This window comes from Lissotriton helveticus, chromosome 2_1 (assembly GCF_964261635.1).
Source record: "Lissotriton helveticus chromosome 2_1, aLisHel1.1, whole genome shotgun sequence".
In the NCBI taxonomy this organism is placed as follows: Eukaryota; Metazoa; Chordata; class Amphibia; order Caudata; family Salamandridae; genus Lissotriton; species Lissotriton helveticus.
This window is the reverse complement of record NC_136059.1, coordinates 395,139,624-395,166,892: the sequence shown is the minus strand read 5'-3', so window position 1 is coordinate 395,166,892 and position 27,269 is coordinate 395,139,624. Positions and strand designations below refer to the sequence as shown.

The window sequence follows — 27,269 nt, the reverse complement described above, 5'->3', positions numbered from 1 at the left end:
AATCAGGATGAGAATTTTCCAGTTTCAGGAAAGGCTCGATATATTAGCCCCAGAAAGATCAGAAATAGGCCAGTAATTGCTTCATCCTTTCGGACTTTGTAATGATTTATTCTGTATGAACTTTGTGTGTAACTTTCAGCTTCGGTGCTCCTAGGACCAACATTTTCTGAAAAACAAAGCCACGACACAACGCTGATACACCAAAAGATGTAAAAAGAAATTCCAGATGGATGGTCTGTTAGAGAAATGAGCCCAGCTAAGTTGACTTAGAATAACTTGTTCAAACAAATAGTCTTAAAGCCATTTTGTATTACAGAATTGTCATTCATGTTTCAGAATACAACAGGCATCCATGACTGAGAAGGAGAACTGTGCTACCGCCAAAGAGGACCGTCCAGTGCTGTTGCTGACTAACAACCCAGTATGCTTTTTACATTTTTCCTGGGCGTCAATGAATGATTTAATGAAGCGGTGAAGATTGCAAGGTATGAAGCCCTGCCTTCAAGCATCAGCTCACGAAAGGTTCAGACCCAAACAGCAGTCCCACGCCTCCATGGTCTCACCACAGCTGGAAACATTAAGATTTGATTCCTCCTGTGATGCGTCACTGACAAGAACGTTCAAAAATGTATTGAGTGTGTTTTATATGTATACATGTTCGCTTCCTGGACTGAGTGATGGGTGTGGGGATCTCACCCACCTGAAAATGTTAACCTGTCTCCGTCTTTTTGTATCATTGTGTGATTTATTGTGCACATTCATCTGACGCTCGGAAGCACATTCACAGATTTCTCGTTTTGTGTTTGTTTTTGTCTAGGGATGGTGTGATGCATCGCATAGTTGGTTTTGATTTATCTGTTGCAAAATGTGGGCCAAGTATGGCAAATAACTTCTAAGAACACGAGCCCAACCCAGACATTGCAGGTATGCATTTAACCACTGCAGCACCATTGGTTTTGTCCACAGCATGGAAGCCTGTATCAGCAACAGCCAGTGCTGTAAACCACCTCTATTTCCACTGTAAGAGTACACTGACAGTGTTATAGTGAAACAATTCGTCACGGAGCCTCCTGAATTGGATGAGCAGGACGCCCTGCTCTATAAACCAACCTGTTTATAACCAGCCCAGCTGCGGCGGCAGCGCCCCTGATAGCTCAAGCCTCACAGCAGCCGTGGCGCAGAGACTTGAAATAAGGCGCGCCGGCTGCAGGGAGATTTAATTCAAGTGTCGAGTGGGAGGACTTGATGAACAGCTGCGCTGCGAGCCTCCCGGAGGGGATGAGCTCGAGAGGGGAAAATGATCCCGCGCAGGGGTTTGCTTGAAGTGCGCAAGAATAAAAGGACTCTGCAAACTAAAATGAAAAAAAAGTTATTGAAAAAAACAAAAATACAACTTGGGTGGACCCGGCACCACCAGGGCAACATTGTTTGGAAAGTTATGCCAAGTGGAGGCAAACCAAAATCGAGAGAGGGGCATAATTCAAGAAGGAACAAACTGTTAACACGAAGATACCGCAAACAAAAACAAGCGCGTACCTCGCACTAAAAGGAGGCAGCAGAGTGAGGGGCAAGAGGAGGCGGCGAGTACTGGATAAAAAAAGTGAAAGCGTTTCACTTGCGAGAGCGAGCAGCGCCAGGAGCGATAATTGCTACCATATGGCGCTGCGCGCTACCGCAAGTGAATCGCCACACGTACACGCGTTGCCATTGAAGGCAATGAAATGTGTGCACGTTTTTGGCTGAAAAGCCAAAGCCATCGCTAAAGATCTTTTTGCCTTTGCAATGCATGCGCGCTGCGTAGGCGAGACCTAAAAGCACAAAAGCGAGAAGAGGGGGTGGGCACCCCCTCTTCTGCTGACCTGCTCCCATCAGTATGTTGGAATACTTTCACCCATGCTGCATGACCCCGACAATCATGCAGAGGAGTGGCTACCCCAAACAAGAAGCCAAGTTAACACCGAGCACAAGATATTTCACAGGTGCACTGGCATGCAACGGGCAATACAAACAAAGACAATACAAACAGGCTCATGTTAGGATCTGCAAGTCTGAACAGGAGAAAGCTGGTGTAGTTTACCCTGATCGGTGCATTAAAACAAGAACCGTTGACGGCTAAGTTGCAGAACAGAATGTTTCAAAATATTGCAGAGCGAACACCAACTCTTACTTTTTAGCTCTCCAAGGCTCCATTCTCCACATAACACTAGACGACTCTTCGGAAGAAAATAAATCCAACATGCTGCTCCTGTCTTCCGTGCATTCTTCCCTTGGCAACTTCTGATGCCAAATGGTAAATTGGGGGGAGGCGGGGGCGGGTGGGTCAGAGGCTTTGATCTAGTGATTAGTTTTTTGTGTGTTTTCTTTGTTTCCAACAGTACTGGTCGCATAACCAACTGACTTCCTGGACACTCCATCTAGTACCCTCGGTATATTACACCCGAGAACCGGGGGCATACATTGCCTTGTACTCAACCCGAGGCGGAGGATGTAGTAACAAGACTTAACACTTCTGCTCACTGTGAGGTGTGGTGGTGACAGGTGAAGGAACAAGTTGCCCAGTGACACAGATTGCACATTTATTATCATACATTCCTCTAGGTTTTACATAGAATGTGTTTCCACGGGTTCACTTCAGTACAGATAATAACCATCTTATGTTTGTAGAGCTTAATAGTGAAGATTTAAACTCTGTAAGTAACTGTTGTTTCTCCTCCTTGAATAGACCTATGTCAAAGACATGATGTAAAATTGTGCACCAAGAAACGCGCTCTGTGTATCTTAAGTTCCCTGGAGAAACTCTCCCACCGAAATAACAGACAAGCCCCCATGTCTCAACTGCTTCCTCAACATTCTTTTAGTTTCAAAGAAACAAAGTGTCACAACGAGGATTTGTTCTTGTGAAATAAAATACCAGTGGTCTTGACACGCTGAATGTTTTCTTCCAGCGCATGAGGGTCCTCCATGGCTTGTGTGAAGGACCCAGGTAGGAAATATCTGTAAATCGGGTGACCATGTGGCGGATGGGTTACCAGCAGATCATTTCCACTGGGGGGACACCCAAGGCGCTGCTGTGAGGAATTATGTTGTTCCCGTGTTAGAACCTCAAGTGTGCAGAACGGGCCATCCACCGGTTTACTACAGGTGAATTGGATTTGCTGCACTAAAAATGTGGCCCACCCAAAATGCTATTCCTTTGTTTATACTCTTTTTTGGGGTTATTATTTAAGAACATGGCAATGACCAGTCAGCTTGATAACAGCATTTGCCTTGTATAAAAATATCAATTTCCAAGCACGGCCCAATTACTTTGCAAAAGGTCAGGTCCATATAACATTGTCCCCAAACTATCTCCTCCGGTAGGCTATTCCAATTATCTTGACTTCCCAAGTCGGTTACCCTCACCTACCCTGGTTGCTGCGTCTGCACCAGATTTCCAATAGGACCTTACCAGTTAATTTGAGGCTCTAAATCCTGTTCATCTACCCCAAGGATGCTGCCTGAGGGATGCCCCACTGATTGACAGCATGCAATCACTGCAAAATGTTGCAATGGAGTGTGTCTCCTGTAACAAAGATAGTCACTTAGGTTGTCCTTGGAGTACTCTCCTCTTATTTTGACCATTGCAATTGTGAACCAAGCTCCAGAAACCATTTCAAAGGTTGCATCAGCAGTATTCTCATTGAATCAAGTGCTCCCCTTCTACCCAAATGAAGTTCATCTCCTCTAGAACGTTTCCTTGGAGCTACGCAATACTTGGACCTTCTCAAAAGAGATGGAACTTGAACAAGTATGGGCAGCTAGGGGACCCGTTTGTCGGACCACTGATAGTGCTCTTATTGTTTATAATTTAAGCAACTGCTGCCCGCCTCGGACGGCCAGCTACCAATTGGCATTCAATAAATACATCGAAACACCACAGAGAGGCAACAAAACAGAATACACTTGCAAAACTGGTACATAGAACATCAAGGGGAAGCGAGTCAAAAAGAATTCTTTTGGTTGATTCTGTGATTCTTTAATCAATTGCTTCTCTACCATATATAAATAGGTACAGCCTATTTGAACTTTTTCGTTGGGTACATTTAGCCTCGATGTCACTTAGTTACATATCGTTTTGCCATATCTTTCTAATGAAAAAATTGATAATATATTTTCAGAAGTACTTCATGTGTGATGTGGAGGTACCAGTCCATTGCTCATCTGTAATGGATGTATGACATTACAACGCATGCTTTTACCACGCATGCCTTTACAACGCGGTATTTACAACGAATACCTTTACAACGCATAGTGCTTTGGGGCGCTGGATAGTGAATAGTTTAATTCACTATTCCAACTCCAGTCCCCGTGGATAGTAGAGAAGGTGTTGGATAGTAAATTAAATCTATTCCCTATCCTAGAGCGCCCCCCAGCGCAATGCGTTGTAATGGTTTGTGTTGTAAAAGTTGCGTCGTAAAGGCACTGCGTGGTAAAAGTTGCGTTGTAAAGGATGTTTCCCTCTGTAATCCCTCAGCCTTGCTCGTTTGTCAATGTATCCCGGCATCGCAGAGTTCACTGTATGGTGTCACAACTTTCAGTGGTAGAAAGTTGGTAGTCCAGCAGTAGAGGTTGCAGCTTCCTTAAATGTATCATACCTAGGCCCTAGCAAATCTGATTGTGCATGAGAGTGTTCATCACAGCCTCTCCAGTCAGCATCTTTACCTCAGTTCCTTGGCTGAATCTAGCATCAGGGAACAGACGTCCCCAGTGTTAGGCTGCCTGCCTCCTTCAGAGCACAAAATCCTCATATTAATTGGTTCCTAGGGCTCAACCCTAAATTGAAGCATGCTGGCAAAAATGCTTTGAGACTGCTATTAGCTCTACAAAGATAAGTCAGTCCACTACCGTGCATTCAGCTGCCCCTTTACCAAACCTTTTCCATTTCTTGCAAGACATGTAGGTGGGTCAAATGTGGTATATCTGGCTCTCCGATGTTTTACGCTGATAGAAATTCCTATGTCGGACGAAGATGAACTGTTCTACACTTGTGCAGCAGCATAATAGTGAGACAACTCTGGCCCTGCCTGATACTACTACTCTACTAGTTGGTCTTGTTACTGTGTTCAGTCCATCCCTGGCTTCCTAACTACACATAATTTCTAAGCAGTTACAGATTTACAGCTACTTAAAAAACTCTCTGTGGGTGGTGGAAAACACTTTACCATACATGTGAACAAAACTGTAAAGAATTAGCACTTTTATGACTATTATCCTTCTAGCCATCTCTACATATTCCAAGAAGAGGTCGCAAATACATATAACAGATTTGACACCGAATTCATGTTGTCAGTTTCAAATCCATGTGAATCACAGGATACGTAGGCATATTTAGGGCGATTCAAATGGCAAGAACTATTACCCAATGGAACGCCTTCCAAATTAGTCCCTCTGCTTTGTATGATTGGTTTCCTTATCCCCTATAATTGAACACACGCGGTACCTATTTATTACTGTGTTATTTATTTAACCACTTTGAAAAAAAATGTATTGAGTGATTATGCAAACTAACAAAAACAGGTATGTTGTACGTACCCAATGATGGTGATGTAACATAAATGTAGCTAATTGTTTGATTTATGCATTGGTATATTTATATAGTGTGAACCTAGCTAAGAAGCATTAGGGCACTGTACGTTACATTGTGTGTTGGTGAGTTGGGTAGGGAGATGATATTAGATTGTGTACATCAAGTGAGGATCAAACAAATACATTTACAGATTACATTTTTTAGGCACAGAGAGATTAAGTGATATGCCCGGTGCTGGGGCGGAAAAGTCCTTTGCATGATGACGGAAAAGTAAACCTACCCTAAGTGCCCCGATCCCTGAAGCTGATTTTTGTTGCCATGGCCAACACAGATCATGCGTGTGCGCCATGACATATTCCTGACTCACAGATCGTGGTCTTGTTTGATCGGGAGAGGCGCATGAAGTGCTACCCTCATAGTTCTGAAAGGCAACTGCCTTTGACAGGAGCTAAGCAGCACAAGCGTAATGGTGGTAGCATACAGTGTAGTTATCAGTAGAAGTGAGCATGCTTTTTTACCTGTGTCACTCGAATGGGGCCTGCTGCTCTGTTCTTAACTCACTGTTGGGCTACCTCAAGTTAGTATGTAGTGCTATGCAGTATGTGCGAGTTGGATGCATTTACTTGGTGTATGCGTGCCTGTGAATAGTACAATTCATGGAACATTCTGGGTGCCATTTTGGGAGACTCAGAGCTGACTGGAGGAGCATGAGGAGGTAGAGGAATCCCCAGACAGATTTGTGGATTGCTGCATTCATGTGAGCTGGGTGGGACACACACACACACACTGGAGGAACAGAGCCAGGCTCTTGAGCACACCCTAAAAGAAGCTCTTTGATTCAGAGAGAGGTCACTGGAAAAAAGCCTGCGTATACCTTAGTAAAATATGGGGCTGATTAGATAATCAACACGAGTAAGGCTGGGGCACTGATTTAACCATTTTATACACAACATGGTGCCTGGCATCCAGGTGTGAATGTCTAGTCACTCCTATGGGCTGTTGTGTGTCAGATTTGGAGTCGCTACAGCTGTGACGGACTGCTGTCTGGAGAAAGGGCAAGACAGAGGGCAATTCAAAAGGAAAAAAACCCAAACATAAGCTTCAAAGACTCAGACAGTAAATCACATTTGGTGTCTGGAAATGGAATATAAGAAGGGGAGCTGTAGGCCTCCAAAGTGTCAAATGTCAAGCAACCAGATTGGCCGTGCGAGGAGGGGAAGCTCTGCAAGACTTCTGCCAGCGACCACAGCTGGAGGCTAAGGTCTGCCACTCTCCCAGTTGAGTGAGAGGACATCTCCTAGGGACATCCAAGATCATCTGCCCCTGGAGGCTGGAGCACAAGGGGCTGCCTGCTTGCCAAGCCTAGTGAGCCTTGTGAGGAAGAGAGGATTTAGAAGGAGCGAGGTCCTGTAAGGAATTTTGGTGAGTGGATCCCTGTAGCGAGATGTGAGGAGATGGCTGCTGCATGATCAGGTTGTTGCCCTGTGTAGGTTTATGTCAGATTGCCATGCGGATCAGGCAGTCGCCTGTGTGCGGTGTGTATTTCGGCGAACTCGTATGCCAGTGGGGTCTGCAGGGAAGATTGGCATGCCATTCCAGCCATCTTCTGTGTGTAAGTCAAGGACTCTGCATGCCATGGGGGCTACTGTGAAGATTGCAGTGCCGATCAGGCTATTGTCTGCGAGTCGACGACCCCGAATGCCAGAGGTGGTCCTTGTGAAGACTACTGTGCTGATCGGGCTGTCGCCCATATGCGGTGTATAAATTGGCGACACCATGTGCCAGAGGGAGTCATGCCTGGTTGAAGAGCAGGGTTGGTGACCCTATATGCCACAGGGGGCCACCAGAGGAAGACAAGGAGTGCAGCCTGGGAGATGCCATCATTGTGAGACGAGGCCACCGTGGTAATCCATGCAGGCCCGAGCCACAACTGATGAGTGAAACCAGATGCTGCTGAAATCCCCCGATAAACCCTGCTGTGAGGAAGACCAAAGGAAACTTACTGTTGCATCTGGGCTGAATGGCGGACACCCAGCTGCGGCCCCTGCAGAGCCACGTGTGTGATACTCACCCCAGGTAGCAGCTCTCGGAGACTCAGGTCGGACAATCCCTGTTGATGTGCCTATGATTGAGATACAGGCTAGAATGCCAGGGGCTACCTTTTCTGGCAGATAGTGCTTCGGCACTGGAACACTTTTGATTTTTCTAACAGAGTCGGAGTGGGTCTCGGACAGCTAGTGGGGTCTAACCTCACCTATTGTGAATGGGGGCTAGCACTAGTGAGAGTGAAGTAGGATCCAGGGGACTGCCATTAAACTTTAGGGCCCTGACCTCAGGGGGTGGTGTGTATTGTTTGTGTACGCTACCTTTTATCTTATATTCATATATAAATACTACTTTTGTCATAATAGAAAATATTTGACTGGGCAATCATTCACTGCTGCTATTGTATGAGTTGTGAGCCTGTGTTCACCCCTTGTATCTACCTGCCCCTGGAATGCTTTGGACAACTTCTCCTGCGCTACCGCTGCAAGTCAAAGGCTGACGGAGTACTTTGCCCTGTTGCTCAGGATCCAAAGTAGGTCGAGCTCAGAACTAAAAGGCTGCAACCCTCATGGCTGGGTCTAATCGCTCCTGCTTACCCCATGGCCCTCTGAGTCTTGTTTAAACACCCAGAATCACATGTTGAGTCTAGCGCCGAGGCTGGGATTCAAACCTGGGTCCCCAGATTCCAAGGTCTGCAGTTTTAACCACTAGGCTACATTTCCTTCCTTTAGAACTAAATACTCTATATCTAGCCTTGACAAAGTTGGAAAAAGGAGAAACATATTCAAACATTATATCTCTGCTCCTTACTCCTTAAACATTATATCTCTCCTTTGTTGTAGGTGTTTAATCCTAAACACTTTTTTAAAGTTTTTAAGATTAATCATCTACTATTACTAAGAGCAGGGCAAAATGGTAGGCTTGAGCGTCTGAGTGTATAAAACACAGAACATGAGGTTGGAGATGAATGCATCTTAGGATGGGTAAACATGCTAGCCATAGATATGCATCTCAGGGTTTTAAAGTGCAGATATTGGTCTTAAACTTCTTCCTTCCACTTTTGACAAAGGCAATAGTGGACAGCTGATTTTGCGCCTGGAAGGGACAGCTCTGGTGAAGCAATTTGATTACCTTTCTCGGTAGGTAAGAACATTACTAAATTGTAATAGTTACAATTCTGTAGGATTATTAAAAATATTTGTATTATATTGTCTGAAAGAGCTGTTAGAATATAAAGGTTAAGCAAATAAATGTTACTTATATGACAAGAAATAACAAGTGCAGATTAAAGACTGACTGGAAATAAGGTAAGTTTGTGTGTATTGGCTCCTTGTTAAAAGCATTGTTATAAGCCATCCTATTCACTTCCCATATACATATGACACAGTGTATGAGATGAAAGAGCATAAAAATTGTTAATAATTTTATCAGGCCATATAGTGCTAAAGCAACCGTAGTTGTGTCAACAGGGAAAAAACTATTTTCAAGTATTCTTTTATTGATGACCATATTTTGGTATATATTCGCTGTTAATCACTCAAATCCCTGAAGTACAAACCTTTGTCAGCGTAGGTTGAGAAATTGTAGTAGGATACATAGCTTTGTGTCAGGCACATGCTTTTAAAACTTCAACATTAAAAGGTAATGTCAACATTGATCCAAGAAAATACATTTTTTATTTAACTTTTGAAAGAATAACACAGACATAGGAAAGTTACTTAGAGACACAAAGATTCATATTGGTGGATAATGGCTTACATTACCAATAAAGTACCAAACTGACATTCTGAGACTGATTGAGGTATTTAACTATTTTTGGCGATATAAACTTTCTCAGTCAATAGCAGTACATTAAGAGACATTTCGATATTGAAATAAACTTCATAATTGCATTAATGTCCAACATACATAAAATCGAACAGAAAACTGAAAATATAGCTTATATTGTTTGCAGCAATTTGATAATTAATCAGAACGAAGTGACATGCTAAATGTTTAAAGTCATTTCAAACTACTCCGAGAAAATTCTCCAAGGGCAACAGAAATACAATCCTTCCTTTACAGTTGCTTAAAATTGTCGGTAAAAATTGTAGAAATAATAAGTCTAGAAACGTCTCTTTCCAAGCATAGCAATAATTATTTGAATGAAAAATTACTTCCCACAAACATCCAAATTCCTGTATTTGTACTTTTAAATGTCTAGCTACAAGCACAAATATTGGGAATCATACGTTTCTTTTTTTCTGGTTGTAAAAACATACTACTGAACAACAATAAACATTTACTCAAATACAAAGTCCCACTAACTTTCAATTTTTATTTTCAAAATATGTATTACATGTCCTCCTTAACATTCAAATACAATTTCATTCACATCATCTCACTTAAAAAGAAATTGCCTGAAAGTGGGTGGTGTCCAAATCACATTGTAGATGTTATTCTTGTTAAACTTTGTGCTACTATTATTGAGGAGAATTCATGAGTGACAGAGTCTTTAGTTGATAAATATGAATTTCTTATCCTGAAGGTTGCTATCAAAAACATTCAGAATGTAAATATATATGATACAGATATGATGTGCATGTTTTGATAATGTTACTTATCATTTTTACAGAAACTGACTGGTTTACCCTTGTGCATCCAAGGATGTATAAAATTGGATCTATAGAAAACTATCTGCATGTATTTGTTTGACTTGAACGACTAAAGCACAACCCGTCTCTTTATAAAATCGTAGTAACTACATTCAGTAAGATGAAGCTTGTTATTTAAAGCTATACAGCTTGTAGTGTATTATAAAATATCCATGCTCAAAATCTAAAATATTAAAATATCTTAGCCAGTAAGTCAAAATATATGTTTCTTGCCCAAACTACCCCTCCCACCTACATAATTAAAATATGTACCGCCCAGTTACTGACTCACAGAAATCCTGCGATTAACTGTCGTCCTTTTTTTTCCAAACTGGAAACCCAGATTTTCGAAAAACCTGATTTACATAGCTCTTCGGATGCTGAAACAAATTAAGGAACAGTTTCTGCCAATGTTTCTTTGGCAAACTCACATTGTAAATAAGGCCCTTTGTTAATGCTATCAGTAACTGAACCGTCACTCTTATTAGGCTTGCTCTGAGATGTCTCTTAAAATATACTAATAATATCATGACATTTTTAGCATTTTTCATCATTTCAGGTAACAGCTTAAACTTTACAACAAGAACCACAAAAACGTGTATATATTGTTTTGGTTTAAGCACAACAGCCCAAGCTAACCCCATGCCATTAGATACACTTAGGTACATAGAGAAACATTTATGGCATGACTTTGTTCACTTGGTCTGGGGTCATATATCCACACGAAGCAATGAAATTCTTCTCTGGCATTGTAGCTGCATTGAGTACAATGCTCTGAGAAGAATTTATGATGTGTATGGATGTGTAGTCTGGGACAGGCATCTCGGCAATAGGGACTTCTTGTGTTTCACAAGAACTCATGGCAGTAGTGGTAAGGCTCTCTGTGGTGAAATAGGCATCATCGTTAAAGTTTGGCTGTATGCCAGTTGGCTGGCGATTAAAAGATAAAGGACAGAAGTTTACTGCATCTGTCTCACAGACATAGGCGTTGTGAACATTGAAGGGAGGTTGGCACTGTATAAAGGGATCTCTACAGTATTCACTCTCAATCTTGTTTTTCTGACCTGGGGAAAGAAGAAGTTTTCCCGCAGGAGTAATGTCGCTAACCAAAGCATAAAAGTCAATGTTTGACTTTGTGCTCTGGTTGCTCATCTGTGTGGTGATAGGTGGGGTTTCTTTTTCCATGCCACAAATTAACAACTGGCTTGCTTTCTTTTCATCAGTCTCTGGGATGCTGTTTAGCAGTTTGCTTGCTGGGGCGTTACCACTTGAGGGTGAGTAGTCATTTTCTCTCTGGTCAAGGCACATCAGATCTTCGTTTTCGCTCAACTTTTGCGACTGAACTATATCTGAAGTTCCATCACATGTATCACTTGCACTGAAATCGGTCTCAGGAATATCTGGTTCGCAACAACTGGCTCTTCCAGAATCGTCATCCTTAACGCTGAGGCAGTTCGACTTCAGATGATCCTCTTTCAGAAGTCTGTCTGTATCGGATCCTTCGGTTTTCTCATCGGGTTCATCTATGTCCAGGTCAATGAACTCAATCCAAAAGTCATCATTGTACAACTGCGGCTTATAGATCTCGTGTGAGGCCATGATGGAGTTCAATTCATCGATATTCCCTTTCTGCAAAATAGTAACAAATAAAAATTATTTTATACATAAATGTAGCTTCTACCTGGCTTATATCATTTGTGACAGAAGGTATGGGAAAATCATTAGAGCGGATTACTGACCTTTAAAAGCTCTGGATTAATGCCCTTTATCTTCGGAACTGGAACTGGAGGAAGAATCAGCATCTTCACTCTAAACAATAGAAAAATAATGTTTAGCAAATATTTTGACCTTTTTTGAAAACATACATATGAACTATTAGTCTAAATAGTACCTAAAATATCATATAAATTAGTCATGATGCCAGATACTAATATCCATTTGTTTATGTATATTTTGGTTTTATGTTGAGCGACTAGATTTGCAGGTGCAAGAGAAATTTAGAGAGTAGCTTGGTAGTTTGCAAGTTACAAATGTCCAACATAACATGATTTATCAATTGCAATACGTATGTGGAATAAATAGCGGAGAGTCAAAAAATGATCTATATAAATTAAGATTACATTAGACAAATGTACATGATTTAATCAATATTCAGGTTCAATGTAGAAAATATGAACTACGTAACAAAGGAAATGTATCCTCGGAACATATGAACAAGGAGACCATTGAAGGGTGAGTAGGATAAATGAACAACAGATACACAGGAGGAGAGAGTTATTGTAGTTAATGTTTTACAGAAGTAGTGGCTACATCACAGTCTTAAACTCTAGAATAGGAATAGACAACTTGAGTTTTTTTAGCAGTATTATCTGATTTTAGGACCCCATAGCCAATGATTTGATATGAAGCTCAAGACTTTGTATATTGTCTGAGGTTAAACCTGGGGGACAAGCAAAGCTAGCAAATGTCCATTATGGAGAGAGTATATTTTAGGTTATTAGAACAAATTCAGTTGTTGAAGAGCTTAGGACAAGGTTATGTTCCATCATACACAATTGGAAATTGTTTTAAAAAAATAAAAGTTGGACTGAATGTATTTGCATCCTGAAGAGGAGATGAAGAACTTAATAGCTGTATTTTATCAGCAAATCAGCATATTGATGATGAGTTAAGCCTAGGTTTCCAAGATCAGATTATGTGAAGTTCAGAAAAATCTCATGACCTGCCTATTGAAGGCTTAGGACATTCAATAGGTCAGCAAGTTGGTATCTCCTGACTGGTACTTGGCCAGTATAGCATATTGAGGAGAACTTCTCAGAGACTAGTCATACAATTTTCTTTTTTAAGGTAGAAAATGCAAACCTATGATGGACTTGACATTTCATAGTTCATTGTGGAATTTTATTTTTTCGTGAATGTTTCTAGCTGGCTATCAATTAAGCATTATTAACCCCTCCCATGCTCATGACAAGCTCGGCTCGTCATGAGCCACGGTTCCCGTGTCCTCAAGCTCGTCATGACCGTTGGAATGCTCACACGCGGGGCTAATTCCCCTGCTGTGCTGAGCGTTCCATTAAACAGGCGTGGTCGTGACGGGCTCCGCTCGTCATGAGCACACGAGAACCGTGGTTCATGACGCGCCCCCCCCCAACCCCCAGCACAGCAGGGGAATGTGCCCTGCAGCCAAGGGGTTAAAACTCCCATGAGACCGGGAATAGTCTATCATGGTCAGCCTATAATGGAGTAAGCATTTGCTCATCTTTTGGCACTGGGTGCTGGGGAAAGCATAGTTGAAAACTGCATAGTCTAGTCAGGGACATACAAGCTTGTATTGTTGAGACTGTTGTGTCATACAGGCTCCAATAGCTTTTTAAGATGATTTTTGGCAGGGGTTAGTTGAAACTTAACGATGTCAGACTGACTTCTATAGATAAAAGATTTCATATGATCTTATTTCTCCATCTAATATTGTAAGCCCAAGAATGTAATTCCCATCTGCATTCACATTGTGTCAGACCCCTTAGTTTGGTATTAAATCAGTTGGAAAGCAATGGGATTGTTAATAATGGGATTCTTGGTTGGCAAAGGTAATGCACCCAAGCCAGGTAGGATCCACCACTCTAGTCAGAGTAAGCTGGATACACACTAAAAGATAACCAGTGGGAGTTTCACACAGAGCAGTCAGGCTTATCTAAAGAGGCAATGTGTAAAGTATTTGTGCAACACACACTGTAACAAAATGAATATATCACAAAAAGACTCCACACAGGTTTAGAACAATAGATTATTATATTATGAACAAAACAAGATCAAAACGACAAAAATCCAATGTGTAGAAGTGGAGACGTTTTATTTTAAAGGCATAAATGCAGTAAGGCGCTTAGAAGCAAGTAGCGCTAAAAAGATTACTTTAGGTCGTGCTGGACTGGGGTAAGTCAAAGTTCGGCCTAAACGATTGGCTACAGGACCCACGCATGCTCCGGCAAACAAAGTACTTTTATTGGTCACAAATAGCGAGGTGCATCAATGAAGAGGCCCACAGGTACAGGATGCGTCAATCTTCTCCGCGCAGTGAAGGTGATGCTTCAGTTCTGAAGATGGGTGCCAGAGTTGAGAGGCGTAGAGCGATACGCAGGAGACTGTCAAACAGTGAGGGGATGTGTTAATCTCAGGAAGCGGCAGCAGTGGTAATATGCTGTCCGATGCATCGATCTCTGAAGACAAAACACTTGTTCAGAGGTGATGCGCCGATTTTACTCCCGCAACTGGATCGATGCGCCCTTTCTGCTACACGCAGACAGCAGATGCGTCGAAATCCATGCTGCAAGTATCTGGGCCACTTCCAGTGAGCCAGGCACATGAGCAGGAATGGAGACTTTGATATCCCTGAGTCTCAAGCAACCGGATGCTAGCCAACATGCCCTTGGAGATCACTTGGAGTGAAGGCAGCGTCCAGCGCTCCTTCAGCAGAGTCAGAGTGCAAAGCAGGGCAACAAACAGAAAAGTAGGCCTTCCAGATCAGTAGCCACTTGAGTCTTTTAAGCAGCACAGCAGTTCTCTGGCACAGCTTCCTTACATGTCCAGTAGTGTTTGATTTCATGGGGTCAGAGACCCAGTACTTATACCCAAATATGCCTTTGATGTGAGGGTGATTTCGAAGTAGCTCTCTGAAGTGCACAATGATCCCTTTCAACCCAGCCCTGTCTGCCAGGCTATCTTTGGGGGTAATCAGTCCTTTGTGTGGGGACAGGAAAGAGACTATTCAAGTAAAGTGTTAGCCCCCTCCCTTCGATCCTCCCTAGGCAAGGTCATTAGAATACAGATATATGTAGCTGGGTACTCACAAAGTGGACACAAAGTGTAGCTGTCACCCAGCCCAGACGTTTATTAGAGACAGGCCTGCATCGCACATCAAGTTAAAAGCATTGAGAAAAGTCCACTTTCTAAAAGGTCATTAAAGATAATGGGGTAACCCTGTGTCCCTCAGAACCTGGGTATTGGTACTATAGTAGACAGTTGGTTCTGTTAGGTAATGCAATTGCTGTGTTCCAAGTAGTTAATACTATGCAACAGAAACATTCAGAAAGCATCTAATCAAATGAATTTTAGAGAACACTTGTAGAGTATGAAAACACCAAGGAATAAAAACGTTAATTGGAGAAAACAAAGTTTACTCTTTATCTTGTATATAATTGGCTGACACAAGCACATTTTCATATTGGCAATATAAAATAGTGACTCTTGTGGAAATAAGTGCACAAAAGTGACAAAGTGAAGTCAATAGTGATCTATATACATGACATATACAGGTGATATACAAGGATGGATCTAATTTGTTGGTTCAGTCCTATATCAAATTACAACGCATTAATTCACAAGACCAAAGGTGAGTTTAAGGATCGGGCCAAAGAAACTGCTAGGACATGAACAAGGATAGTGGCGACGTTTCGACCCAAATGTAAGCGCAGATTGTCATGCGTCACGGTGGGTCTTCTTCAGGACTGGGGAAGTAGATATGGACAGTCAAATGGTGGAGAAGTACAGGAATGCTTGATTCACAATTTCCCAGACCATGCAGAGATCCAAGTAGGATATCTAGCGACTGTGGTTGATCCTGTGGTTATAAATGAGACTTCATTAAATGAGCCTGCGTTGGTTTCTCAGTTGAATGGCAACTGTTTGTAAGTAAAGGGAAGATCCACCATCTGGTTGCCTATTTATAGGCAAGTTAAACGTGACAGGAGTATGACAATTCAATGTTTAATGGGGGACCATTGGCATTTTACCACTGATTAGCAGGGGTGAAATGCACAGAGTTCTAAAACCAGTAACACAAATAGGGACCAGCAAAAGCAAACAATCCAGGCTGACAGTGCACAAAAAGCAGGCTATTTTGTTTTTCACTACTGTGTGGCCTACTCCTCCCATAGGCTGCAATTGGGAATTTCTTAATACACTTTTAAGCTGTAATTCCTGGTCAGAGAGGAGTGGATTTTTCATCTTTAATATGTTTGGATGATAATTATAAATCCTACTTACTGCGATGTTGGATTTAACATTACTGTTTTAGGAATGCCACTTTTAGAAAGTGGACAATTCAATGCACGTACTCCCTGGTGTAACTGACAGTCTGTCTCCAACACACATCTGGGGTGGGTGACTGCCACACGCTGTGCATTCACTCTAGACAGCCACAACACAGGAGGGATAGGTTTGTCTGAGTACCCATCCACATACATCTGCATCCTGATGGCCTTGCCTGGGCAGGATGGAAGGGAGGGGATAACACTTCACTTGAATAGGCTGTGTCCTGTCCCCACACAAAGGGCTGATTACTTCTCACTGATAGCCTGGCAGACAGGACTGGATTTAAAAGGATATTTGTGCACTTCAGAGACCTGCAATAACGTCACCCACCCCCCCACATTAAAGGCACTTTTGGGTACTGGTCCTCGAACCTGTTTAAAATGAGACACTCATGCTGTGATGCTTTAAGGACTCATCTTTGGACTGAAGACTTGGAAGGCCTGAGTTTCTCTTGTGTTGGCCTGCTGCTCTCCAAGTCTGCTTAAGGAGAGCTGGACTCTGCCTGCCCTCTAAGTGATCTCCACGGGCGTTTTGGATTGCCTCTTCTTGCTTCAGACTTGGAGAAATCAAAGTTTCTACCCCTGCTCCTGTGCCTGGTACACTGGAAGTGGACCCAGATGCTTGCACCATCGGAACTGAGGAAAAGCAATGGGAAGCCCCGCAAAGCCTTGCCACACAGCTTTCATCTCCTAGGAACCAACGCCGGATGAAGCAAAGCCTGGCAAAGCCGCACTGCACAGCCTCTCGGAAGAGACGCCAGAGGACGCAAAGCCTAGCAAAGCCTTGCCACACAGCTGACAGCTGTGCAAAAAGACAATGTAAAGCCTCACCACACAGCCTCTTTGAACCAACGCCAGATGATGCAAAGCCTCGCCAGTCAGACAGCACCCCAGGATCCAAGGTACTGTGCTCAGGGGGCCCAAGTGGGTCCCTGTAGGTGGCCTGTGCTGCATCCGGTCAGCCTTTACTTGTGTTTATGTCCATGGTCGACACGTCCAGATAACCCCCATTGGCACTTTTTGCTTCTAATCAACAGAACTCTTTTTATTCTTTAAAGATTCAGATCTTGACTTCTTTACATTGGATTTTTGTTGTGTTGGTCTTGTTTTGATCAGAATATAATAACCTATGTGGAGTCGTTTTGTGCTGTATTGATTGTGCTACTATGTGTGTGTTGCACAAACACTTTACACATTGCCTCTTTTAGATAAGCCTGACTGCTCTGAGCCAATCTACCAGAGGGTGAGCACAGGTTATCTTTTAGTGTGTATCTAGCTTACCCTGTCTCTGAGTAGAGTGATGGTTCCTGCCTGACCTGGGTGCATACCTCAGCCAACCAGGAATCCCATTTTAAACATTCAATTTTCTCTCTTTTGTAAACTGGTGTGGGATTTGTCTTGTATTGTGTTTTTACTTTAGTACTATTTGTGTACTGCATAAGTGCTTAATACAGTGCCTTTAAGTTAACCCCTTCCCTGCGGCGTGAATTTCGCCGCGGTGCGGGATATATTAGGGGGCATAACCCCTTGCGTGCTCAGGACGGCTGCCGGCCGTCATACGTTATGCTGGGCGTGTGCTCAGGACAGCCGGGGGCCGTCCGAACTCCGCCCACTAATTATTTCTCCAGTGCAGGAGCGGCATTTGCGCCGCGCTGGGGTATCAGCGGCGTTCGAACGGCCCCCGGCCATCCTGAGTACATGCCTAGCGTGACATAGGACGGCCAGGGGCCGTCCTGAGCACACGAGGGGTTAAGCCTGACTGCTTGTGTGCCAAGGTACCAGAGGGTTTAGCACAGGTTAATTTAGTGACTTTTTTTGGTTCACCATGACAGATTGTGGTTGTTGCTTGAGAAGGGCTTCACTCGTCAATCAAAAACACACTTTCTTATAGCCACATGTATTTATCAGTTTGTTGTGGGGCCCGGGACTTCCTCAGGGAGTGATTCTATAAGGTATGATATCAGGGAGTATCCCTTTCAGTGGTGCTTCGGGAGAAATCTAAAATTGGAATCAGAAACGTCGGGCATTGGCGTGTCACCAGGGTCGGTCTGACGTTTCCGATTCCAATTTTAGATTTCTCTCGAAGCACCAGTGAAAGGTATACTCCCTGAGATCATATCTTATAGAATCACGCCCTGAGGAAGCCCCGGGCCAGATGGCCAATCCATGGGTGCGAAACATGTGTTGGCTGTAACCTCATTTGTAGATTTATGGATCTCTGATTCATTTGTACTGTACGTGACTCTAAAGTATGGCAAGAGCATCACTAAAACCTTTGAAAAAAAAGGGGGAAAAAATGACATTGGAATTTTTTCCGAAAAAAAGAGTGACGACCTTTACTTGTTCTGGCTCACACTTATACTACTTATTCTGTGTGCTCGTACATTCAATGCAGTGGATTTGTCGGCCAGTAATAAAAAACATAAACCTAAGTTCACCACTTCCGGAAATCTTTGAAACCACACATGAAATTCAGAAGACCCATGAATAGATTTAGCCTCAATGCTGTGGTTTATGAGCGTCCTCATTTATTTCTTTACACTCACTCTGAACCTTAAGTCTTTTTTACAGTTCTTCTGTATCCACCTATACTAAGTTTGTTAATGTTTGCAACTGTTTAATTATGGTTTATAGCGTGCTGTATAGCTAGCATTACTGATAGTCAACACTTCGTTCAGTACGACGTGCCAGTACCACACTGTACCTGTAGATGGCAGGGTTACATCAGCTTTGCCACGATTTCGTGCAGGACAATAACACTTTCTGTAGCTACTTGTGTAACTGCGAATATCAATATGTAATTATGCATTTTTGTGTTCCGAAGCGTGTACGAGTGCTCGTGTCAACGGAGAAAGCGCCCCAGGGTTTCAGTATAGGCAACTGATAGGAGGGAGTTCCATGTAAAACGGCGGATCACACCAGAGCTTGAAAGAGATGCGGGAAGCATTACTTTCAGCGACTCGGACAGTCAGCTGCCCACATTAGTGTCTACAATGAATTTGAGGTTGTTGTCCAACAGATAAGACATTTTATTTCTTCGTTATTAAACTTTATTTTATTTTATAATACAATTAAAATACATCTCATCATTTCATCAGAAGGGCTAGATCAAAACAGTAATAAGAATATTTGCAAGTTAAAAGACATTTAAAAAGTAGGCGATCAGGTGTGGTTAAGAGAATCAGCTGAGCTCGCTATACATCGGAAGCTGTGAGATGCTATCTGCTGCTCTGAACATCCAGCGCCCTCGAAGTTCCCAGAACAGAGCTTTAAATGTCGGCTCCTTGAGTTTTGCATCAAGGGACAGATCTGTGTACGAGTGTTTGCATGCCACCCAACATTATGAGGCCAACGGAGGTAGCATTTATCAGGTCTCAGAAAACAATCCTGCGAGCACGGCTGACGTCACAAAAGTCACACCATTTGACCTTGCTTTATGTGCCTAATATTAAACATTCTCACAGCACTACTGGTAATGCCGTGTGCACTCTGGGCTCTCCTCGTGGTTATAACACAGAGTGCAATACTGCATGGAGGATGAGCAAGGTTTTCAGGGTAGGGGGTCTGCTGAAGTCTGTGGGAGGGGTTTTGCTTATCTGGAGGAGAGTTGAGAGGTATGTAATAACATGACGCATTCAATACTATGATTGCTACATTACTAAGACTCACTTCGACCTAACTCTGATCCCAGTGATAACCAGAGCTCTGATTAGGGGCCACACTAAGTCTGACCATTCCCTCCATCCCACTTTTAAACGTAGGCTCCCGATCATCAACTTTATAGATGAGATTTTATTAGATTTAAGGCTCTGGTCGCACATGCGGACATGAAAGTTGCTAGCAGCACAGAGAGCGACCACAAGGCTCTTGTAGCCGAGTTTAGCTCGGGATTATTTGGCAACACTTCTGAAGATATTGCTAGACCTACGTTTCCCTGGTGGAACTTACTAACAATCCACTCATAGGCACATAAAACGGGCCATTATCAGCAAAGATGAAAGCACCAAGGATAGATAAGCTTTTTAGCGCTTTAGTAGATACGTTCCAATCCCTTGTACTTGTCTCACACTGTAACAGGGAGTATACATAGTTTTATCTCCAAGAATGCCGAACTATTTGACATTCTTTAAGTCTTTATTTCAAAGGCAAGCACGTCTGCGCCCGTCAGCGACCCGTCCGCGACCAGCACACGGAAACCCTGGACCTCCGCCCCGCCAACGCTACGACCCAGCAGCACTCCACGCACTCAACCCAGGCTGCAACAACAACTGCAAGCTAGCATCACCAGCCGATACCCATGGACCCTTCAGCTGTCACCGCTGCCGGCACACCTGCAGCCCTGCCAAGAACACGGATCCAGCACAACCCGCCCACAAGAACACAACCGAACCGAAGACCCTGCAATGCATCCTCCTCAACGTCCGATCCCTCCACAAACACGCCACAGAAATCTGGGACCTCCTCGACAGCACCACCCCGGACGTAGCATTCTTCACCGAAACCTGGACCAACGCCACCTCGGGACCGGACATAGCCATCGCCATCCCCCAAGGATACAAGATCTCCAGGAAGGACCGCCCCACCCACCCAGGAGGAGGAATCGCCATCGTCCACAAATCCAGCCTCCGCCTGAGCACACTCCCTGACGAGTCCACAGAACTGATGGAACACCTTCACTTCAAGATACTGGCCAGCCCCACCGCCGCCCTCCGAGGAACCCTCATCTACCGACCCCCTGGACCCCACGGACCCTTCGCCAACTCCATCACGGACATTATCTCCCCGCAGGCCATCGCATCCACCAACTACACCCTGCTGGGAGACCTCAACTTCCACCTCGACAATCAACTGGACCCCAACACCACATGCCTCCTGGACAACCTCCACAACATTGGACTCTGCCAGATCGTGACCGGGCCCACGCACTCGGCAGGACACACCCTCGACTCCCTCTTCACTACAGGAAACTCCATCACCTTCAGCCACACCACCGAACTCCCATGGACCGACCATCGTTGCGTCCACTTCACCTTCAGAACACCCACCATCCACAGACACCAGCACCTGCTTCCACAAAGAAACTGGACCAAAATCACCGACGACCAGCTCACCTCCTCACTCAACAACTCCACCCCAACCATCGCGGAAAACGACAACCCCAACACCGCAGCCCGAACCCTGCATAGATGGGGATCTCGGACAGCACCAACACCATAGCCCCCCTCAAGAAAAACAATAATACCCGTGCCAAGAAAGCCAGATGGTTTACCACCGAAGTTCGAGAGTCCAGGCGCACATGCCACCGCCTCGAAAAGGCCTGGAGAAACACCAAATCCACAGAAGCCCACAACAACTTCAGAGCCGCCACCAACGCCCACCATCAACTCATCAGAGAAACGAGGAAAAAAGCGATTGAAGACAGAATCTCCACCCACGCACACAACAGCAAGGAACTCTTCAGCATCATCAAGGAGTTCGCCCAACCCACCAGCGAGTCTACCGACATCCCTCCCTCACAAGACCTCTGCGACAAACTCAGCACCTTTTTCCACCACAAAATCAAGAGCATCTACGACAACTTCGACGAAGACAACCAACACACTGAACCCTCACCAACCACCCCGACACCCGGAAACCAGCGATTGATGACGGGACAGCCCTCACCACCGAAGACACACTGAAGACAATGAAGTCAATCCACTCAGGGGCCCCCACGGACCCCTGCCCCCACCACATCTTCAACAGAGCCACCGACACCATCGCACCCATGCTCCACCACACCATCAACCGCTCCCTGGCGACCGCCTCGTTCCCCGACGACTGGAAACACGCCGAGGTCAACCCCTCCTAAAGAAACCCTCAGCGGACCCCACCGTCCTCAAAAACTACAGACCCATCTCCCTGCTCCCTTTCCCAGCGAAAGTCATCGAGAAAGCCATCAACAGCCAACTCGCCACATTCATTGAAGAACACAACATCCTCGACTCCTCCCAATCCGGCTTCAGAAAAAAACACAGTACGGAAACCGCCCTCCTCGCCGCAACAGACGACATCCGCACCCAACTGTACAAAGGAGAAACAGTAGCCCTCATCCTCCTAGACCTATCAGCGGCGTTCTACATAGTCTCTCACCGCACCCTAATACGCAGACTCTACGACGCAGGAATCCAGGACAAGGCCCTCGACTGGATCTGCTCCTTCCTCTCCGGCAGGACGCAACGGGTCAGACTCCCCCCTTTTCTCTCAGACCCCACACCTACCACCTGCGGAGTCCCCCAGGGCTCCTCCCTCAGCCCGACGCTCTTCAACGTCTACATGGCTCCACTTGCCCCCATCGTCAGAACCTACGGACTCAACATCGTGTCATACACAGACGACACCCAGCTCATCCTCTCCCTATCCAACGAGCCCAACACCGCCAGACGCAACTTTCGAGAAGGCATGGAAGCAGTCGCCAAATGGATGAAAAACAGCTGCCTACAACTAAACACCAACAAAACAGAAGTACTCATCATGGGCCCAAACCCCGACGCCTTGAGCAACACCTGGTGGCCCACCGCCCTCGGAAACCCGCCAACCCCCACTGACCACGCACGCAACCTGGGAATCATCCTGGACTCCGAGCTCAAAATGGACCGCCAGATCAACTCTGTCTCATCTTCCTGCTTCCACACCCTCCGCCTCCTTCGTAAGACCTTCAAATGGATCCCCCTCGAACACCGAAAGACAGTCACTCACGCCCTGGTCACCAGCAGACTCGACTTCGGCAACGCACTCTACGCCGGAATAAACAAAAACCTCATCAGCAAGCTACAGAACATCCATAACGCCGCCGCAAGACTGGTCCTCAACCTGCCAAAACACTGCCACATCTCCCAGCACCTTCGCACACTCCACTGGCTCCCCGTCGAGGCGAGAATCACCTTTAAGATGCTCACCCACGCACACAAGGCCCTCCACGGCACCGGACCAGCATACCTGAACAGCCGGCTCAAATTCCACGCACCCCAAAGGACCCTACGATCAGCCCAGCTCTCCTACGCTGTGGTCCCCCGCACCAGAAAGACCAGATCGGGAGGCCGCTCCTTCTCCTTCCTCGCGGCCAAAGCATGGAACGCCCTTCCGCTCCACCTCAGACAGACAACATCGCTCCCCATCTTCGCAAGAAACCTCAAAACCTGGCTCTTCGACAGACCCCCTCCTTGATGGAATGGAACCTGCACCCCCCCACCCCTACGGGTGAGTAGTTGCGCTTTAACAAACTCCTGATTGATTGATTGATATTTACAAAACAGGTTGGACAGATACAGATTACACCTGCAAGTTTCTCTTGCATCTCGCCAACCTGCAAGATCGCCAAGGGGAATTTAATAAAAGCTGTTATGAAAGGGCCCAAAAGAGATAGAATATCTGCAGGACGGGCGTAGAAAGCCTGCCTGCTTAAGGCCAAAAGGAATTGGGAGGAGTCCCAATGGGCACTGATGCTGAAAGCGCTATGGTAACAGGACTATAGAACCTTGTGGAAGACTGTGGCGGTGGGTAATGAGCGCGGAAGCCTTGTTCCTGCAGTGTTGGTCTCAGTTGACTCCTGGATCGAATACTTTAAAACCTCACATAGTAAGGGGCAGATTTACAATAGACTGACACATCCGTAGAGATGAGTCCGTTTTCCTGTGCCAGACTGCGTAACCCTTGAGCCACAATGGATGGGCAGTATTTACAATACAGGGCACAATGGCTTAAGGACTGACAGATGCGTCAGAAATTCTGATGCATCTGTTGGTGCAATAGTCACGCATTGCTGGAGACGTGTGACAAGCACGAGGCAACTCCAGCAATGCATGTTGAGGCCTATTCCCACTACACAAGCAGGAGTAAGAATTTGACGCAGTGGCTTCCTAAAGGTGGCGCAGTAAAATCTTGTAGCTTTCCTGCGTGGGAACGCCCACCCTGCATACATTATACCTGCCGTAGATATAATGTGATGCAGGGCTTTACAACATGACACATCTCCCTAGATGTGTCACATTGAAAAATTGGCTGCATTTTTTAAGCCGCCGCTGCATCCCAAAAGTGACGCAACTGCGGTACAAAAGTGTGGCAAGGGGCTTGTAAATCTGCCCCTCAGAGCGGAAATGCTTGCCCAGCCTCCCACTAAACAGACTCCCACATTGTTTTCTTCCTTGACTCCATGTCACTCTATCCCTACTGAGGAACATTCATTGGTATTTACTTTGAAGGATAGTAAAATCGCCCTCCATCACATGAAGAAAGATAAAGCGGCAGGCCCTGAGAGCATCCCGGTGGATTAATTCAACTCCGACAGACATTTGGGACTCCCACTTGAATAGGCTAATCAACACAATTAGTCATGGGGAGCAAATACTGTACTCTTGGTGAGGTGCAGTAATTGTGCCTATTCATAAAAAGGGAGGTAAAGCATATTCCTGCAAATTATACACTGATAAGTCTAACAGTTCCACCCAGAAGATCTTTTGTCAACTAGTCCTAACTCGCATACAGGAGTGGAAGGATGACAGTAAGATATTAGCCCACTTTCAGGTGGGGTTTCAAGAGAATATAGGAACACTAGATCAGATATTCCGTTTCATGGTCATCTGTTGGAAGCATATCACTATCAAGAAAGAGCATCTCTATGTGGCCTTTATGGACTGAGGTCCGCATTTGATCTAGTTCTAAGTCGTACACTTGGGGAGGAGCTGGATCGGATGGAGCTGCCCCATGATCTTTTGCATCTTTTTGTTAGGCTACATACCGATGCATATGCCCAGTTGAGGTGGAATGGCTTGGGCTGATTATCTCTTCGGATACCCATTGAGCAGGGTGTATGGCAGGGGTGTGTCACCCTCTTTTCTTCGGTTATGAATGGAGTGGTGGAGGATTTGACTAACTGCCAGCACAATGCCCCAAAGAGAGTTGGTGCTTCTAGCCCCGTAATGCTTTTTGCAGATGACACCCTGTTCATTTCACGTACACTAATGGGTCTGCAATTCCTGCTTAATCGGTTTGTGGAATTTAGGAAATGTAGGAGACTTGAGATAAATGAAGGGAAATCCAAATTGATTAAATTAAACCCTCATTGCTCATTCAGAAATAAACTAACTGTCCATGGATCACCTATCGACCAAGTGAAGAGCTTTGACTATTTGGGGGTCAGGTTCTCTAAGAAATTAACATAGGACTTACAGTTACAAAAAAGTAATACACTATTGTCCCATAGGGCAGCAGTGATCGCCAGGAAGCACACAAAAACAACCAATAGAGCCGTCTCCCCAGTGGATTTGGTGTACAAAGTGGTGGCTGTGGGTGGTGCGTTATATGGGGCAGAAATATGGGGCTCAGGCGACGCCTCTAGACTTAGTATTGTAGAAAATATGTTTACAAGGTAATTGGTGAATGTCCTAGCCAGTATCCCCCTACACCCGCCTAACGCCCTCGAATGGGATCTAAACCTTTAAAAGGACTGATCAGGTTGCCAGCCTTAAAATTCTCACCTATTGGGTCGGAATATGGACATCTAAGGTGCTGGCCCTTACAAGAGCTATTCCTTCTAGATAAAAATTGCATTACACCCTGGCTGGGAGTTGTGAAATCTTGTTGAAAACAACTACATTTAATGAGGGTCTGGAAGGTCCTAGAGTGATGGATAAAAACCCAGACAGTCAGATAAATGGAGCCTTTTGACAATCTAGCAGCAAGATGGATTCTCCCCCTTTGTCGGAATATGAGACTTAATCAATGGACAGTAGCTCTAAACTTATTGAAAGCGGACACAAACAAAGTAATCAGATTTGACCTTTCCCGATACTTGAAATGGGCCTGGACTCTTCGTGTAGCTGCTCTGAAGGCTGGGACTTGAGGTAATACAACTTATTTTTGTATTTGACTAGTATCTTTTTAAACGTGTTTTATGTATTTTAATATTGGTTTATGCACTTTAGATAAGTCTGCCCATATTTGATCTCTTAACGGTTGCTTGTGTGTTTTTACCTTTTAAAACTCAAGATTATGAATTCTGGGTCACAAATTTAGAGATATTGTTCTATTCCTCTGAGGTAGGTGACCCAGTTGAGCCAACCTTTGTAGGTAGTCTTGGTGGTATCCTTCCAGTTTGTTAGCACCAGTTTGACCGCCGCTGTCAGGTGTAGGTCCATTAGTTCCCTCTCTTCCACTGAGGAGAGGTCGGTTCGGAAAAATGCCGTGGTGAGTGAGGCAAAGTCCCTTATTATCTTGCATTTAAAGACCTTGTCTATGAAGTCAAACACCCTGCTCCAGAACCCCTTGAGTGTTGGGCATTAGAAGATGAGATGTTCTAGGTCACCCTTCCCTGTGTTGCAGTTCCAGCAGAGTGGGCCATCCCTGAGTCCTAGTGCTTGTAAGGGGTTTGGGGTCCAGAATGTTTCGTGGATTAGCCAAAGTTTCGTTTGAGCTAAGACTGGGGTGATCTTATTTCTAGTGGCAGAGGACCACAGGTTATTCCACTCGTGTTTGTTTAGCGGGGGTGCATACGTTTATCCCACTATTCCTTCGTTTTGGTGTTGAGATTGGTATTTTTAGGGAGGAGCAATTTGTATAGTTGCGAGGCTTGGTGGCCTATTTTGTTTATGTTTGCTAGGCATTGGAAGATCCAGGGTTGGGTATCTGTTAGTTTTGATTTTGATTGGGCTGCTTTTATATTCAGGAATCTATACAGGTCTAAGTCCTCTAGTTGGTGGGATGTTTTCAGTTTGGAGAATGTAATCAGTGTTGTTTCCTTTTCCAATTGGTGTGGGTGCGAAATGACTTTCGCTATCCATGTGTCGAATTTGAAACTTTTCCCCTTGTATTTGATATTGTTATTCGACTATAGCAGTTCTGCTTTGGATCCTTTAATGCTGATCTCCATTTTTTTGTCCGGTTTTAGGAGCGCTATCTCAG

At 44.7% G+C, this 27,269-nt stretch overlaps 1 protein-coding gene across 11 annotated transcripts in view; it reads right to left on the bottom strand.

The window, feature by feature from the left end:
* Positions 1-9,265: 9,265 nt before the first annotated feature.
* Positions 9,266-27,269, bottom strand: part of GHR (growth hormone receptor) — a 1,023,550-nt gene continuing 1,005,546 nt past the window's right edge. For all 11 annotated transcript variants that reach the window (XM_078675015.1, XM_078675021.1, XM_078675018.1 and 8 more), the window contains 2 exons: positions 11,985-12,054; positions 9,266-11,874 (listed from right to left, as the gene is read on the bottom strand). In XM_078675015.1, the coding sequence (XP_078531141.1) occupies positions 10,924-11,874; positions 11,985-12,054 (1,021 nt within the window). In that variant the 3' untranslated portion in view covers positions 9,266-10,923. The remainder of the gene's footprint in view (positions 11,875-11,984; positions 12,055-27,269) is intronic.